At 46.9% G+C, this 17,618-nt stretch overlaps 8 protein-coding genes across 8 annotated transcripts; 3 read left to right on the forward strand and 5 right to left on the reverse strand.

The window, feature by feature from the left end:
* Nucleotides 1-1,147: 1,147 nt before the first annotated feature.
* On the forward strand, nt 1,148-2,478 carry N7487_002147 (glycoside hydrolase family 5 protein; the record flags this gene model as incomplete). The annotated part of the gene is made up of 3 exons (XM_056869894.1): nt 1,148-1,876; nt 1,937-2,348; nt 2,411-2,478. 3 exons carry the CDS (start codon nt 1,148-1,150, stop codon nt 2,476-2,478), a joined length of 1,209 nt encoding a protein of 402 aa, XP_056734678.1.
* Nucleotides 2,479-3,033: 555 nt separating this feature from the next.
* On the reverse strand, nt 3,034-3,621 carry N7487_002148 (uncharacterized protein; the record flags this gene model as incomplete). Its single annotated transcript, XM_056869895.1, has 3 exons — nt 3,034-3,229; nt 3,280-3,283; nt 3,450-3,621. The coding sequence occupies 3 exons, from the start codon at nt 3,619-3,621 to the stop codon at nt 3,034-3,036; spliced, it is 372 nt and encodes a 123-aa protein (XP_056734679.1).
* Nucleotides 3,622-4,616: 995 nt separating this feature from the next.
* N7487_002149 (aminoglycoside phosphotransferase family protein) lies at nt 4,617-7,213 on the forward strand (the record flags this gene model as incomplete). Its single annotated transcript, XM_056869896.1, has 4 exons — nt 4,617-4,714; nt 5,551-5,837; nt 5,889-6,269; nt 6,324-7,213. The coding sequence occupies 4 exons, from the start codon at nt 4,617-4,619 to the stop codon at nt 7,211-7,213; spliced, it is 1,656 nt and encodes a 551-aa protein (XP_056734680.1).
* An 82-nt stretch (nt 7,214-7,295) lies between these two features.
* Nucleotides 7,296-8,191, reverse strand: N7487_002150 (uncharacterized protein; the record flags this gene model as incomplete). The annotated part of the gene is made up of 3 exons (XM_056869897.1): nt 7,296-7,820; nt 7,990-8,133; nt 8,186-8,191. The coding sequence occupies 3 exons, from the start codon at nt 8,189-8,191 to the stop codon at nt 7,296-7,298; spliced, it is 675 nt and encodes a 224-aa protein (XP_056734681.1).
* Nucleotides 8,192-8,418: 227 nt separating this feature from the next.
* Nucleotides 8,419-10,666, reverse strand: nop58 (RNA-processing protein NOP58). The gene is made up of 3 exons (XM_056869898.1): nt 10,417-10,666; nt 10,135-10,295; nt 8,419-10,074 (listed from the first exon to the last, which is right to left on the reverse strand). The coding sequence occupies exons 1-3, from the start codon at nt 10,539-10,541 to the stop codon at nt 8,633-8,635; spliced, it is 1,728 nt and encodes a 575-aa protein (XP_056734682.1). The 5' UTR covers nt 10,542-10,666; the 3' UTR covers nt 8,419-8,632.
* A 166-nt stretch (nt 10,667-10,832) lies between these two features.
* N7487_002152 (H(+)-transporting V0 sector ATPase subunit d) lies at nt 10,833-12,114 on the forward strand (the record flags this gene model as incomplete). The annotated part of the gene is made up of 4 exons (XM_056869899.1): nt 10,833-10,864; nt 10,919-11,007; nt 11,084-11,973; nt 12,031-12,114. 4 exons carry the CDS (start codon nt 10,833-10,835, stop codon nt 12,112-12,114), a joined length of 1,095 nt encoding a protein of 364 aa, XP_056734683.1.
* Nucleotides 12,115-12,651: 537 nt separating this feature from the next.
* Nucleotides 12,652-13,350, reverse strand: N7487_002153 (HAD family hydrolase; the record flags this gene model as incomplete). Its single annotated transcript, XM_056869900.1, has 1 exon — nt 12,652-13,350. The coding sequence occupies one exon, from the start codon at nt 13,348-13,350 to the stop codon at nt 12,652-12,654; it is 699 nt and encodes a 232-aa protein (XP_056734684.1).
* Nucleotides 13,351-13,725: 375 nt separating this feature from the next.
* Nucleotides 13,726-15,320, reverse strand: N7487_002154 (putative MFS monocarboxylate transporter (Mct); the record flags this gene model as incomplete). The annotated part of the gene is made up of 5 exons (XM_056869901.1): nt 13,726-13,827; nt 13,886-14,297; nt 14,363-14,928; nt 14,985-15,152; nt 15,183-15,320. 5 exons carry the CDS (start codon nt 15,318-15,320, stop codon nt 13,726-13,728), a joined length of 1,386 nt encoding a protein of 461 aa, XP_056734685.1.
* Between the last annotated feature and the right edge of the window lie 2,298 nt (nt 15,321-17,618).

The raw sequence follows: 17,618 nt of genomic DNA on the forward strand, positions 1-17,618 counted from the left end.
TGTGATGTTTGGAGCTTGGATGGGTTTTGTCTTTTTGCATGACAGGCCTGATTGGATAAACCACTATGATGGCGTGACCGGATTCACAAAGGAATGCAGATTTATTCTTATGCCCAAGCTTGGGATTCTTTCGACTTTTATCGGGAATAGCTGTACATTATTGGGACTGGCTTTGTATGATACCATCATAGATGGAACCTTGGAAGAAGCTGGCTTACTGGTGAAGTTGGCGTATATAGAAAGCAACGGAATGAACAAGTTGTCTCTCTTCTAGCAGATCATTCATTGTGTAGTACCACTCATGTCTCATCTGAACCGATAGTATCTTGTAGACGCAAACTATAAAGTGGCCACGGTCTGGTGGTCGGAGGCTGCTCCCTTCGGAGATCGGATCGACTGCCACGAGGAGTAGCAATTCCTAACCCAGATCTTATTGGAAATAGTACCGATATTCTGTCCGTTTGTGGACAGGGTCCCCTTAGATCTACAATGCACTGCCATCGGGTAAACTTCGGGTTCCAGGTAGAAGGGTCCCGCTTAGTCATCATATGCATGCCCAGGTGAGGGACCACCTCCGGGCCGGGCAAGTAGGTATATAGTTAACAGAATTATTTTATTGGTTATGTTTGTGACCAGGTTGAAGATTGAATGGCATGACCAATAGGCAATCTTGGCATTAACAAATACACTAAACACAGTAATTAGTTCAAAGTTGCTTGGTGGTTAACAAAGGTTAGTATACCCGTGGACTGGGTTAGTTCTGGCTAGAAATGGATAATAGTCTAATACTAAGTCAATGGACAATTCTGATCGATAGTCTCAATATAGTGGAATACATGGAAGATAGGAAGAGGCCTGTTTTGTTCATCTATGTTGCCTAACTTGTTGACGATCTCTGTGGGACTATGAATTGCAATCTACTCTACGGACTCCGACTTTTGTTCTTCACACACGGATTCTGATTAAAACGAACAATATATATATGCATTTGAGTGGGTCTGAAAATTTGCCATCCATCCTGACAATCAATACTGGAAGGAGTGGGATGACCGACAGGAAGTGAGAGAATGTACGAAGGATAACGTATAAGAACAGTCAACCCCTTATGCACTTCTGATATCGATATCTTCCCAGTCTATAAGCAATCATGGGAATCAAAATCCTCTCTAAACTTATTGCACTTGCATCCCTATCCGGCCTCACATCCGCCTGGTTGCCCGAGACCGACAAACAAATCTCCTCAATCAATGGCAAAAACCTATTCTCCACCTCCAACGGCAAGGTTCGTGGAGCAAATCTTGGAAATCTCTTTGTGTTTGAACCTTGGATTGCGGAAGATATCTGGTCCGATATGGGTTGCAAAGGCCAAGAGTCCGAGTTCGACTGCGTCTCAAGTATCGGCCAGGAGGCGGCCAACAACGCCTTTGAGAAGCACTGGGGATCGTGGATTACCCAGGAAGACATCCATGAGATACAGAGCTATGGTCTCAACACTATACGGGTGCCTGTTGGGTACTGGATGAAGGAAGACCTTGTCTCCGCCACCGAGCATTTCCCGCAGGGTGGGTTTGATTATCTTGAAAAGCTTTGTGGATGGGCTAGTGATGCAGGTCTGTACATTATTATTGATCTGCATGGCCTTCCTGGAGCGCAGACACCCAATAATTCTTTTACTGGCCAATATATTGCAAACGCCAGCTTTTACCAGGACTACCAATACGATCGAGCAGTGGACTTCCTTGGATGGATGACTACGAAGATACACCAGAGCGACAAGTTCCGCAACGTGGGAATGCTTGAAATTGTCAATGAGCCAGTCCAGGAAGCGGATAAAGCCAATTCAATGCGCTCAATTTACTACCCGGAAGCATTTAAGGTGAGTTCCTGTTGCTATAAACCTACTTCGAGGAAGTTGTGCTAAAACATCCCTGTATAGATGATCCGCACTACTGAAAAGAATCTCAACATCGAGAAAAGCGACTACCTCCATATACAAGTGATGGACAAAGCATGGGGATCCGGTGACCCCACTGAATTTATCGACGACCTCTACTATACAGCCTACGATGGCCACATCTATCTCAAATGGGCCGGCATCAAGACCAAGGACGCTTACATCAACACATCCTGCAGCGATTTACTGGACAACCTATCACCCACCATTGTTGGTGAATGGAGTCTGAGTGTCGCCGACGAAACTGGGTGGGATTCGGACTGGAATCCTGCATCGAACACCGACTTTTACAAGCGGTGGTTTGCAGCCCAGGCTACAACATACGAGAAACGTTTAGGGTGGATATTTTGGACCTGGAAGGCTGAGCTAGGGGATTATCGGTGGTCATATAAAGGTTTATCTTCACTTCTATCCAAATTTAGGTCTTGTAAGTGTGTGGCTGACATTTCTGTCTAGATGCGGTTACCGCTGGTGTGATTCCAACCAACTTGAACTCGGTGTTTGACCTGAAAGTTTGTGCATAGATGTTCTTCGTATTCTCTACGAGAATTCAATACTCGCCTCATATAGGCCACAGACGATAAAGCTATGGAACTTACAGAACGACATGGTTTATGGGGTCCTAATAGTTTTTAAGATGGAGTGAAATTCAGTTTCATCACTTTTGTGCAATTACTAGTTACTGTCTTTCACTATATTTTTCTTGTAGTCATTTCACAGAATCTTGAAACGGCCAGGCCTTTTCCCGCATCTCCCTCTTTTCTTCGTTTACTGACTCCCGATCTAGGAAATTTTGCTTTGCCACAGCAAGTCTCCTCACTACTTTGTCGTAATCATGAGGGGACACTGCACCATTCCAGCCTGTATAGACACCTACCTCAATTACTCGCATCTTCCTTTCAACGTCCTTTTCCCACTTGGAATACTCTGTCTTCAACTTTGCCACGTCTTGTTCTGAGTACTTTAGAGGGCACAGCACGCTGGGATTGTCATTTTCAGCCACCCCGACCCGACCAGCTACTTCCAGATATATTTTTCGGTGATCATATATTAGGTATTTGTCTAGTTATCAATAAACATTAGTCAATAGAGCACATATCCCAGGAGTCCTGGAGCTCCGCGATCTCAGATCCCTCTTGAATATGAACCTGTCCGGACTCTTTCGAGTGTAGAGACATGGCCGCAGCTTTTTCGAAGAAATGGACTAGCATGCCCAGGACCTTTTCATAGTCCTTCATAGTCCTGATGACGAGCGACCACAACACGCTCGCTCCACTAGTAACTTACCAATGAGGCAGTTCGATACAATCATAATATACACATACTCACCTTGGAGTCGTTGAAAATTTTCAAGAACCAGAAAAGTTGATCATCGGCTACTAACCCGTAGATCGTGCAATCCTTTCTTTTCAATTTCTGTCAACTCTTATGCACGCAGCCTTTCAACGGGTTAGACCCCTGGTTTTCAATGAGAGAAATATCAAAAGAGACTCACCCATATAGGCCAGGGTTTCGGCTAAGCTCAGTTGCACTTCCCCATGTTTAGCTTCAACCACAACAGTATTCAACGCCAAATTCTTCCTATCGCCGTACCAGATCCCATAGTCTGGTCTTCCGGTCAATGTATATTTTTTTCCATCCCAACTCACAGGGCCGTATCCCCACATTGTCTCAGTCTTGATGCTGAATAACCGGACAGCATCATGGAGACGAGATAGAACGACATCGTGAGCAAGGAGAAGGAGAGGAGAGTGAGGGCAAGAGTACGGCGTGTTTCGGTTTTACATGAAGAAATTTCACAGTCAACTTTGGACAATGCTACTGCTGAGTAGAGTTAGCCAAATGTGATCTGATATGATTTGTTTCTGATTTACAAGACTGTGGCGGCATAGGAACTGGAGGTACAGTCTCAAGTTCATTGTCATTGACGACATGCTCTAGATTAAGGATGAGGTGGACCTTTTTGAGGTCCAAAGAGGAGGCCGTGAGGATGTTTTTGGACCGGATTCTCTGGTTAAATGAGGAGGATAGGCATATTAGCCGGGCCATACTAGATAGCGAGCGACAGATATTGGTGGTAGTTATTCCGACAGATGAACAGGTTGATGAAAATAATTATCAAATGTTGTGATATACTCTAAATGATGATCATATAATGACTACTTGACCCCTTCAGATATCCTTAAGTTGAACTTGAAAGCTAGTTTCTCATCCATACCCTAAAAGGGTCTTCGAGATTACATTGCAAGTTATGCAAGTTGTAAGTATTTCTCCAATTGCTTTTTGTACCACCCACGGGCCCTTGCAGGGTCTAGTGAGGAGCATCAAGAGTTCTATCATGATCTTCGACTCTTTCTAGTCTGATTCGCTACTCTCCCCTCGCTTACAGTGACTGGGATCGGCCCCAAAGCACTATAGCCACCATTTTTTGGCCCCCTGTGACGAAGCCAAGACTCGGGCAACAACAGGTTGTGTTGGTCAATGTTGATCAAGTTCATATTCATATGATATAAATCACTCAATCACCCCCAGTAAAACTAAACAAATACAAATATCATTTTCCTTCATCTACTCCAGTATCTACCCCAGTGACTATTCCGTACCAAAGATTAAAACCACCAACACCAACACCAACCCTCCTTACAAACCAACTCCAATCAAAATGTGTTTCGGTTCCGGCTTCTGGGATGGTATAATGCCGCATCCACCTCGTCGAGAAAAATACAAAAACCAGGAGAAGTACCAGCGAGACTATGCCCGGTACGAACAGAAGTTAGAGGACTGGAAGAGCCATGATAACAGAAGGAGAAGAATGGCAAATTCCAAAGCTGGGGCTACTGGAGGAGTCACCTGCGCTTTGGGAGGCTGAACAGAGGCCGTGTCACGATCTGTTGAAGGGTCCTGTATTCTGATTTTGATACTCCTGTTTTATGGTTTTTGTACTACACTATGAATGGTCTCAACACCATAGAATGACGATTGTCCATCCACGTAAATGATCAATTAAATGCACTCAGAGAAAGACTGTATACTATCCTTTCAGTATAGTACAACATACTTGTAAAGTGAGAATATCTCTGAATTACTGCCGATATTGCATGTATGTATGTACCACGGTGTCTATTTAGTTACCCGTACTAGGATGGGTAATTTTAGGCTTCATGATAAATACTGAGATGAAATATAAAGCGAATATTAAGATTGATTGTACTTTGTATATGTAAAATAAACCACAGTGTTCTGAGGTTGGCATATTAAGTCCACGGAGCACTCTGATTGGTCTGAGACTGATACAGGGATGTAGGTAACGTGCTCAAAATCACCTTGACTCTTCAAGTTACAAAGTGTAGACCCGAAAAAGAATCTTGTTAATTTCGCCGCTTGTTTTGGAAGAACTGGAGCAATATTATTCCATTACATCCATTGGCATCCAGCGTAATATCGACCCGTGGAGACCCTGCCATGCTCTCCTTTCTTCGGTCTCCCAAGTGCATACAGAGACCACAAAGAGCCTATATTTCCATAACCTGTCGAGGTAAGGCGATCAAATCTGGGATTGGTCCCTTTAATTAAATCTCAAAAGGAAGATCAATCAGTCGCGAAGAGCTCTTCGCCCATACCAATGGCCGTTTCCTTGTTGACGAAAAGAACCAACTTGATCGACGATATGTAGAATTTGACCTGGACGCACTTTGCAGTACTGCTGCCACTGCTGGCAGCAAGTCATCTCCAATCACAGCCATTGAAAAAATGGAAGGCGGCTTCAGCAAAGTGCTTCTGATGCAAAAGGAGAATGGGATGGAAGTCATCGCCAAAATCCCGTGTCGCATTGCTGGGCCTGCAGTCTTGACCACAGAATGCGAAGTTGGTGTCTTAGAATTCTGTACGTGACTCCTAGGTTATCATATTGCAATACTTCACTAATAATCAACAGTAAGGAAACACACAAGTATCCCCGTTCCCCGGGTACTGTCCTGGTCTTCGGACAGTTCCAACATCGTGGGAGTTGAATATATCATCATGGAGAAAGCTTCAGGGGTCCAGCTTTTTCGGGTTTGGGAAAAGATGCCAAAGACAGAAAAGCCAATACTCATTAGAAGCCTAGCGAAGCTGGAGGCCCAGCTGTCGGCTATTCGATTTCCTGCATCCGGGGGACTTTATCTTCAGAAAAAGACGAACATTTTGAATTGCACACCTCTTGACAAGGATATCGATCCAACAGGTTCTTTCTGCATCGGTCCCTCTTGCGACCGCGCATACCAAACAAAGGGAATTGAAACTCCTGATGTCCCAGGTGTGCATGATACCGGGCCATGTGAGTATAGTATTCTGTGATTTGACAATAGCACCAACTAAAGCATACTCCCAGGGGATACAATCTCAGCCCTGGGGATATCTATCATAAGAAGAGAGTTGTCTCGAATCTCCAACGGACATCTTATGAACCACGCACATTTCTACCGCGAAGGTGTTGAAGAATGTACCAAGCTTCTAGAAACCACGATACGTCTCATGACATGTTTAGATGGCAACAGCATCCTTTCGGGGTCTTCTCAACCAACACTCTGGCACACAGATTTACATATGGGAAACATATACGTCTCACCCGGTGAACCTTCACGGATAGTATCTTTCATTGATTTGCAGGGGGTGCTAGTCTTACCAGCCTTCCTCCAAGCTCGGTGGCCAATATTCATGAAGCCTTGGCAGGAGAGTGAATACGTGAGAGGACCTGTACAAGTGAAGCTGCCAGACGACTTCGATCAATTAGACGAGGAAGAAAAAAGGGCTGCTTTGAACGAGTGGGAGCAAGATATGCTAGCCAAGACTTACGAGATCGCCACGTATCTTGAGAACAGACCGGCGTATAACGCCATGAATGTGCCGCGAGTTTTTCGTGAGCTATTCGTTCGTTGTGGTGAGATTTCAGAGATGGGAGTTCTCCCACTTCGTGAATGCCTCATAGAGATATTCCAGAGCTGGTCGAACTTGGGATTCTCTGGAGAGTGCCCGTTCTCCTTCACAGAAGAAGAGATCGAGATTCATGAGCGCCAATTCGCTGGTTATGAAGATTGGCACCAAGTCCAGGCCCTTGCTCGGGAATGTCTAGATACCGATGCAGACGGCTGGATATCACCACAGTTGGATTTCGAGAATAAACGAAACCTGAACAAGCAATTACAGTGCATGTACATCCAACAAATGGCCGGCGAGAAAACCCCCGAGGAAGTGAAAGCAATTTGGCCTTTCCCATTGTGAACCTGACGTGGAGGTTTGAAGAAGTAGACTGGTTTCTTAATTCTTGATATCAAACATCTATGATAGAACAACTTCCAACTTCTCACCCCTTGACGTTCTCATAATCCGCCGTAAGGGTTTCCTTAATGATAGCCAAAATAGCCTTAACATCTTCATCAGAAAGTCGGAGCTCTCGCTCTTCAATAACACTGTCCATCAACACCACCGAAGTGTAATCCTCCTCCTCGCCCTCTTCACCTCCCGCTTCCCCATCCACTTCCATCGCATCCTCTCCATTAGCACCTTCCTCCGCAGCTTCCTCGGTCGGATTACCACTCACTCCCACCCCAAGATTCAAGATCATAACGACCTCGGCTTTGGTCAGTCCGTACGGCTGTAGACGGACCACCAAGTCCCGGAGGGCGGTGTCCATTGGTGTTGTTTCTGTGGAGGGAATTGGTGGCGGCAGAGAACTAGCATCTGTGTCTGTACTTGCTGAATTCGATGTTCGCAGTGTGCCGGTCATTGCGGCTTGCGATTGTGATTTCGACTGGGAGGACGAAGGGCGGGGTGTGTAGCGGGGGTATCGAAGGAGGTGGGGAGAGAGACGGCTTGCATAGTTGTGAATCTGGGGGAGTTAGTCGGTTGTTTCTTTTCCTTCTATTGTTGGTGTCTTTTGGTGTCTGGTTTGAGAGCTTGGGGCCTGGTCGACTCCGCTTTATGCTGGGGTCTGCGGTGTAGTTTCAAAGCCACAATAACCCGTGGATAAATGAAAAGGACCGCATAGGGATTCTCACCTCTTTTACCACCGTATTATGGTCTCTGAGATCTGGGCTTGGTGCCCAGTTCCCCGAACTTGGCGGTGGTCGGCGGGGTGGATTAGAGGTCAGATAGGCCAAGACCTCGACGTTGGTCAGGACAGCGGTTTGAGGGTCAATGATCTAGATTATTTCATTAGCAGCAATTCTGCGCTTCAAATAGGATATATCTTACCCTCATTTTGTCTGTTGAATGTGGCAAGATAGACTGGAGCAAATGGGCGTCTGGATTGAAGAAAGGAAAATTGTTTGAACTGCCGGCAGAATTTGGGCGGTGTCTTTATCTACCTGCATATCTAGGCTAAATCGAGTATAGAGGCGAAACATCAAGAGATGAGACTGGAACAGAATTGACTGACTATAATTTGCAATGCGTCTACAACTTTACAATCAAGTACTGAAGTATGAACAGATTATTCCAGCTAAAACTGTACTGCCTTGTTCCTAACGAGCACCCTCTGCGCCAGTGAAAGACCGGTAGATCAACCTCAAAATGCCCCAAAACATGCGGGCAACAGGAAGATTGCAACAAAAAAAAAGAACAGAAATAAAAAAGTGTGATATCATACAGATCCCAGGAAAGCCATCCGGTCACATTGCACAAACTTTTGAAAACATACGCTTACTCTCCCTTGGACTTCTTCTTCTTCTTCTTCTCATCGTCGTCTTCGGAACGCTTGCGCTTCTTGCCATCATCCTTGTCGGCCTTCTTGGCATCCTTCTTGGACTTCTTCAAGTCCTTCTTGCTAATTGCAGTGGGGTTGCCTTCTTTATCGAAGGTGATCTCGCCACGCTCGAGCTTCCGCTCGTATCGCTTAACGCTAAGACCAGCCTTAGCAGCCAATTCCTCGATGTCGCTCTTCTTGGACTTCTTCTTGGGGGCCTCAGCCTCGGAGTCATCAGAATCCTCAGCCTCATCAGAGTCGGCATCAGCCATCTCCTCATCCTCAACCTCCTCGACAAGCTTCTTCTTCTCCTTCTTGGACTTCTGGACGGTGGCAGGCTCCTCGGAGGCCAGGGCATCGGCATCAGGGTTGTACTTGCGGGCTTCCTTCAGGTCGAACTTCTCGGCCTGAACACCGTTGGGGGCAATGGCCACACCACGGGGCTTAATGGGCTTGCCCTCCATACCAGCAAGCTTGCGCTCGAGGTTGAAGCGGGCCTCGGTACCGAGAGCAGCCTTGTCCTCCTCGGTGGCATCGTCACCCCACTCAGCGAGGGAGTCGACACGGATACCCAGAGAGGCCTTGGCGGCGAGGATACGGGCCATCTTACCCTTGTTGCGACCGGTGGCCTGGCCGATCAAAGAAGCGTGGTAGATCAGACCGTACTTGGGAGTATCGTGCTTAGTCTTGAGGGCACGGAAAAGGGCCTTCTCGGCACCCAGAATCTGGATGGTACTGGCGGGGCTCTTGGACAAGCTGGTGAGGGAGCCAGCGTGGGCAATAAGACGGGCACCAACGAGGTCACCGACAAGGGCAGTCAGGTTGGGTGCGATAGCGTTCATGCGGGAAGTGAGGTAGCTGGCAAGCTGGGAGCGGTAGTCGTAGAAGCCAACAACCTGCTCAGCGAGAGCCTGGATGTTCTCCAGATCCTCGGGGCTGATCTCGGTACCCATGGAGCGATCAGCAGCAGCCTTGACGGCACCCTCGATCTCCTCGGGGAGGATCTCAGCAAGATCAGCGGACTCCCAGTTGGAGCGCATACCCATCTTCAGAACGAGCTTGGCGTAGGCAATGTTGTCGTTGAGGATCTTAGCCAGCTCGGGGAAGTGCCATCCGTACCATTCCTTGACACGCATAGCATAGGTGTTCAGCTCCTTGTCAAGATCATCAAGAAGACCAATGGCCTGGACGATCATAGTGTCGATCTTGTCGGGGGAGAACTTGAGCTTGTGACGGGCGAGAGAGTGGGACAGACCAAGGGACATGGTGGACATATCACTGGGGGCAAGGCCGGGAATGAGGGTGGTGAGGTGCTCACGGATGGCACGGAAGATGTCGTTGGTGCTGGAGTCAGCAATCAATTGGATGTCAAGACCGGGAAGCTTGCTGATGGAGTTTCCTATTCACAACCACAGTCAGCATACATACTCTGGGAAGATATTTTAAAAGATCGACCTACCGAGCTTGGAATCGGCAACGGCGAGAGACACCTTCTTCTCATCCTTGATTCCGTCAAGAAGCGAGGCCAGGGCGGGGGTGACCTTGCCCTCCATGATGGAGGCAGCCTCCTCCAGAGCTGAGGCAGCGCTGTCGAACTTCTGGAAGCTCTTCAACTTGAGACTAGAGGTTCTGTTAGTGACATTGTCCCCGATAACAATTTTTTTTGCGCCCGTTCAGCGAATCGTTCAATTCCCACTCGAATTTTTTTTTCTGGCAGGATTGGAAGACACAATTGACGTACAGGTTGGAGACACCCTCCGCAGTGGAGGCCTCCTCGGCGATATCATCACGCTTGAGGAGCTTCTTGTCCTTGGCCTTCAGCAGGGCATAGCCCGCGCTGGTCTCAGTAAGGATGAAAAGCGTCATGGTGCGCGGCCACGGCGTTTAGAATCGAAAAATAACAGGAAAGAAGAAACTAGTCAAAGCGAACGATAAACCGAACTGAAGAAATGGTGGAAAAAATAATTAGCGTAGGGCGTGTCGGCCACCGGTGTCGTTGGAGAAATTGAATCTAAATTTGCACGGAAGAAAAAAAGTTGAAAAGCGGGTGCCACGAGTGGCTTGGGCGTGTGGCTAGGTGCATGACTAAGCCCGATGCGTGTTCAAGACGGATGGAGCTACAGCTGTGTCTCTCCAATCATCTTCTCCACATTCACCATGGAGGGCCTATTCTTTAATGTTAACGGCGGGTATGTGGTCTATGTTCTTGCCTGGTCTGAATAGCTTGTTGTTGACTCTCTTAGATACGTCGAGGGCATTGTTCGTGGCTATCGGAACAGCCTGTTGAGCGGCCAGAACTATTCCAACCTCACTCAATGCGAGACAATTGATGGTACGTTTTATTGATTTCACTGACTCTACTGTAGATTCTACTACTGCGTATTGATTCTGACAATCCCATCCAATAGATGTCAAGCTCCAGCTTGCCCCCTCATATGGCGATTTCCTTGCCTCTCTTTCCCCCAACCCCTCCACCTCCGATCTGGCGAGCCGGATGACCGATAAACTGGTGGCTGAGTTCAAGTACCTGATCGCACAAGCGACAGGCTCCTCTGCCAAGTTCCTCGAATACATGACATATGGATATATGATCGACAACATCGCCCTGTTGATCACAGGCACTCTGCATGAACGAGACACTCGGGAACTTTTGGAGCGATGCCACCCACTAGGATGGTTCGAGACACTTCCTGTACTGTGTGTCGCGACAAACATCGAGGAACTGTATAACTCGGTACTGATCGAGACCCCGCTGGCCGCCTACTTCAAGGGTAGTTTGAGCCACCAGGATCTGGACGAGCTGAACATCGAGATCGTTCGCAATACCCTTTACAAGAACTACCTGGAGGACTTCTACAATTTCATCAACACCCACCCAGACTTCAGTGGGACACCAACACAGGATGTCATGGCGGAGATTCTGCAGTTCGAGGCGGACCGCCGCTCTATCAATATTACTCTCAACTCCTTTGGCACCGAGCTGTCCAAGCTCGAGCGGAGGAAATTGTACCCTGAGTTCGGCAAGCTCTACCCGGAGGGCAGTCTCATGCTTTCCCGTGCAGAGGATGTCGAGGGTGTGGCCTTGGCTGTAAGTGCTGTGGCTGATTACAAGGCCTTCTTCGATGCCGTGGGTCTGAGCCAAGGAGGCGGTGGTCTCGGTGGTATGGGCGGAGGTCCGGCAGATGGCAAGAGCTTAGAGGATCTTTTCTACCAAAAGGAGATGGATCTGTCAAAGCTGGTTTTCACCCGTCAATTCACCCCGGCTGTGGTGTACGCCTGGATGAAGCTGAAGGAGCAGGTAAGCCTCTCAGAACCAACCCCTCTCATCTTTGAGCATGAACCTAATATCATATAGGAAATCCGGAATGTTACCTGGATCTCGGAATGCATTGCTCAGAACCAGAAGGAGAGAATCGGAAACTTCATCTCAGTTTTCTAAGCTCAATTCGGGCCCTCTATGACTTTCTGTTTTTCCCGCCTCTTTGTACTTACCTATCTTCCTGGCTGGTATTTTGCTTTGGTTGCCAGCCGCTTTTCGTTGTATCGAGTACCCAGTTTGTTCTTTAACGTGAGCGCATCGACCTCTTTTTCCTTGATCGGATAATCTGGTCATCTTTGATTTCGGCTGTGTTGCTTTTTTTTTTTTCGTATGAGGCGTTTGGCATGTGCTTGACCTTATCCTTATGACATAGAAGGACAAAATACACCGGAGATTTACATACTTTGTCGACACGGGGCTTTCCTATTTGGGCTGCTTTTATGGGCTCCCGATGGCTCAGTAGATCTCAGCACGGGTGCTTGGGTCACGTGCAGGCTCATTCATGTGGATGCTCAGTCATTGGTGCAGGAGGGAGTATGTCCATTGCACCAACCCACTATATGTTGTACTCCGTATATCGATGTTCAATAAGACTGTGGAGATCAAGCTAAGACTCACTAATTCTATACGTATATAATTATACACCAGTCACGGGCCTTAAGCCTTCACAATCCCCACTACATCCCCCAAAGAATCAACCACAAAATCCGGCTTCAATTCCTGACAAGCCTCCTGATCTCCGTACCCATACCGACACCAGCAGACCTTGCTCTTAATATTCGTAGCGAATTGAATATCCGCCACTGTATCACCCACCACAAGCACTTTCCCTGAATCAATCTCCGCCACCCCATATTTCTCCTTCAAAACAGGAACGAGAACATCCACAAAGCTCGCAGGATCGGGCTTGCGCTTGGCGCCGGGTGTCTTATCGCCGATTATTAGATCCTCAGGAACATAGCCATCCAGACCATTTCGCTCCAGTGCCGTTTTCACCGCGGCTACACCCTTGTTACTAACGATAGCGATAGGAACCTTGTGGGTATTGAGTTCGGCCAAGAGATCCATGGCGCCGGGGAAGGCTTTGATGAGTAGTTGACCGTGGGTGGCATAGAGGGCACGGTATTTTTCAATCCATTCGTTCTCGACGGTCGGGGTGAATTCGGCCAGGGAGGGGTGTAGGGCTTTGAAGGTGTCTGCTAGGCCGGCACCGCTGGCGATCAGGCGGTGGATTTCGGGTTGGGGAGGGGTGCGGGTGGGGAGGAGAGCATCGAAGGTGAGTTTTATGGTTTGGGAGATGGATTCATGAGTATCGAAGAGGGTGCCGTCGAAGTCGAAGATTGCGAGGGCTATCATTTTGATGAGGGGGTGTATTTATTTTAATGCTGAGGTAGTTGTAGTATGAAGTTGGGCATATATGGGTGTAGAGGGGCTCGAGCAGAAGTAGATAAAGAGGACGAGACACTTACACAATTAACCCTAGTGAATCCTTAGAAAAAAAATATCCCCGGGGAAATGAATTAGGATCCTCTAGTCAGGGATCTTGCAGTAGCGTACATAGTTACGTGGCTCATGCCGCTAATGTGATGTTACATTGAGATAGTGTAGATACGAGAAAACTATTTGCATATACAGCGTCGAAGCTTCGTCGCCATCACGGGTGTATAAATGTATGTCGTTTGGGGTGTTCCTTTTAGGTTCGAATTGCGTTGCTGATGAGATGCTGAAGGTTTACAACAAAGTCTCCATCCGTTGGATGACTGACCATCCTAAAGGTATGACCAACTTGGGTGTTGTCATGGCCCAGCTCTGTGGTAGCCATGTATAAAGGCTCTATATTATATTTCGGTCTGTATTTAAACTTTTTTGCGATAGACAGTCCTGCAAGTACCGCTCTCGCCGCAATGAAGAAGAATACACTTGCTACCATCATTGCCCCCGAAAAGACCTGCAATCCCCAGTAGGTCCCATTTTGTCGGCTCAAGATTGCCCCAGCAATAGGACTTCCCGTGAGCGATGCAATACTGATGCAACTAAATAAAACGCCCTGACGAACACCGATTTTAGTCACGTCGGGCGATATCTGGCCCAGCAGGGCGGGTACCATGCCCACAAATGCACCCGATGCAAACCCGTACAACATGCTGAAGACGATATAGACGGCTGCACTACCTGGTGAGAGAAGAGTGCCAGGAAGCCAGAGGGCTAGAATAACGATGGCAGACAAGGAGCACATGGTGATCATGACGTTGAATCGGCCCAGTTTGTCTCCTAGGTAGCCTGGCAGAATTCGACCAGGGAGACTGCAGAATACGTTAGCTCTACCATGGCCTTCTCATCCTAATATAAAATAATGAGTAGCACTCACCTGGCGGCATTAAGTATAGTCAACAAGTACCCAGCTAGGCTGGGGTTGACTCCATCCTCCTGGGCTTCTACGACGACATAACTGATTGGCACAAACATGGCGAAGAATCCGCAGCAAGATGCCAGCATAAGCAAGATAAACGGTACCTCCGAAAACGGGCTCGTATAGTCGCTCAGCTTCACTGGCCGCGGAACATTTCGTATTCTCGATCGGACAGTCAGGTTGGCAATGATCAGGAGTGCGAGGATGATAAATCCAGAGATACGTAGAGACCACCCGAACCCGATACTAGGCAAGAGCCGAGACAACATGGTTGGGAACACAACGCCACCTAGTGACGAGCCGCTGGAAACGATTCCAAAGGCCAAGGCACGTCGTTTCTCGAACCATGTTGCGGTACAAGAGAGTGCAGACGAGAAGACGAAGCTTGCACCAAGAGGACTGCAGATTCCCTGGGCTAGCAAGAATTGATAGTACTCCGTCGATATGGAGGTCATCATAATACCAAAGACGTGAAGACATGTCCCGATAAGGAGAAGCCATTTCGGGCCATAATTATCGAATACCTGAAAGAAAATAGGTTAACATGTATACCTCTTAGGGTTGATGGGGCTAGAATTACTCTTCCGATGACAATTCCGGCCGCAAAGAGTACAAATGGCTCCAAAGATAGAATCCATGAGATGCTGGACGCGGAAAAAGAATGTAATTGGTTGTTCTGGTAGTATTCTTGGAAAATACCAATGGCTGGGACAAAGCGTGTCAGGTTATCCGGTCGGCATAATAAATACTAGGAATAGGGAAGAATCTCACCATTCACCCAGCCAAAAGCGCAAAATAGACAGCACCATGCTCCAAAGACGACTGTCCAAGCGCGAAGCCCTTGATCCAACTGTCCAAATTGTTCCTCCTCACTCCCAGAGACAGCCACCGTGGTTTTCGATTCCGTGGTTGCCATGTCTAGAACAAATCTGGATGTTGAGACAACGTCTCGAGCAGAAAGGAGGAAAAAATGATAAAAAAATGAATTTCAGAGGACGCTATCTGAGAGCTAAAAATTTTCTATCTACTTCCCCAGAGCCTCTAGGGCTGTAACATGTGACCCCCCGATAACTAACAGTACTGAGTCAACACGAGTGATGGGGATTAGGAATACCAACCATTTTTCACCCGCAGCATAGCTGCAGCAATAATGCGGTGAATGTATTTAAAAGAGTATTTATCCACTTCTTTCCAACCTAGTGAGGGTTCTACAATATAAGGACAAATGACTCATTTTGCCAAGGAAAGATATAGCTTGGGATTAATTACGGAGTCCGGATCCAGTGAGACATAATTCTTCTCTCTGCCCGCTTCACACTATGGCGGGATCAGACTCCTTCGGCTGCACTAAAATAGCCAGGATTCGGCGATCGTCCATTTGCCTAGGGTTGCAAGGTGCACACGTGCTCTTTTTCCCCCTAGTATTATTACTCGGACATCAAAATCTACATCTACTTGACTATAGGTAGTGAGAGAAAGATCTTTATAGTTGCTTGATAGACGCTAAAACGAAAAGTACCGCAGGACTAAAGTTACCTCGCGCGGATCCAGCCTAGTCTAAATTAAGCGAGTTGAAAGACATCTAGGCTTGCAAGGATGCCCTTTTAAGTGTATAATTGTAAGTTAGCTTAGGGCAAAGATTAGACTAAAAATCTCTGGTTTTACATAACAGATTTCATAAACAGATATCGAGGCATAGGTTGTATACGCGAATGGTTGCCTCCCTCACTTGAACTAATAAATTCCGTTGCGGAATTGAATATCTCTTGGCAATAAAAAAAACTGGTTGATAGTTATACTTCCCCATTAGAGGTTCACCTTAGAAACTCCATACCCTTTATATGTCATATGATGCTTTGGATTTTGATTTTTTTTAAAGGAAAAATAAGAATTAACAGAGTGAAAAAAAAAAAGTTATTTTGCTTCATATTGTATGTCTATCTTATAGCGGCGTATTGCTTCACGAAAGGGAAAAGGATATCTACAGGAAATAATGAGTGGTCTAGGCTAATGTTGCCTTATTAGTCCAATATAACAGGGATGCTAATAACTAGGTGCAGGACAATATGTGAAGAACGTTACCACAACCTCGACGGGATATGTCCAAGGATTTGAACCCATCATAATAGGCCGAATACGTTGAGGATTATCTCATGGGGAGACGTGAGCCGCATCATCTGACCACCGGTGAAAAGTTGAAGGTGGAAACCCCAATACACGCTGTTGATTTGGCGACTCTGATGCAGAGCAAAGCTTATGAACTGACAGCTAGCGGGATTGGTATTCATGAGAGGAGGTCCTTCTGGGAACTCTAAGAAACCTGGGCACGTTTGAGAGAATCAAATTCCTTGCGGGTTATCGGAGATGTGAAATACTATAAAACACCACGCCCACAGACTGGCGTACCAGAAAGTGGCTGAGCATATGCTTGCACCGTATAATGGGGTCTTATTCACAAGCAATGGTTATGTGCTGCTGTCTGGGGTCCAAAAAAGCATTCGTTATCAAAATTGGGAGAGTGGTAGGGGAGTAAATATTTAGCAGATGATCAAAGACCTTGAAGCTGGTGTTGATACACACTACTAGCTATGGGGCATTGCTGTAATCAAGGTGTATTCATGTAGCCTGGAACGAATATGTAATTAACTCCCACGGTTATGTACAACTCTGACATGATTAGGTTGTCTGGGGCATGGCACGGCCCGAGGATCCGGTGCGGACCCGCCCAACAGCACTGTGTAACCTAAGGTTCAACCACCTTGGTTCACGAGTTATATGTACAAGAATAGTCGACCGGTTATGCGGCCTTGTGATATCTGTTTTGATGGCCAAAGGCGGTAAAAATAAGTATACTCTGTGGGAAAGACCTCTATGTATAACCTTCGATGTTCAGCACATAATTCTCTCACTAAATGAGATGTCATCAAAAGATAGTGTATAAACTAGTGGACAGCCGTATAGCTCGTATTCTACGTGTATATGATTTCTTTCTTGACGAGAAAGGTTGGGGTTATATTGTGATGGAGTTTATAGAAGAAAAGGTCATCGATCCTTGCACTTATCGTGGCCTTCTATTCCTTGAAACTGAAGACCTGGTTTTCGACAGTCTTAGGCGGATGGAGGAGTGTTTCAATAGCCGACTTTTCGTGTAACCCGGCCCTAACTGCTCTGTCATCTGGATATTACACCTCGGAAGATTATAAAGATTATACAG

This window comes from Penicillium crustosum, assembly GCF_028827405.1.
Source record: "Penicillium crustosum strain IBT 35664 chromosome Unknown utg000001l_segment0_segment0, whole genome shotgun sequence".
In the NCBI taxonomy this organism is placed as follows: domain Eukaryota; kingdom Fungi; phylum Ascomycota; class Eurotiomycetes; order Eurotiales; family Aspergillaceae; genus Penicillium; species Penicillium crustosum.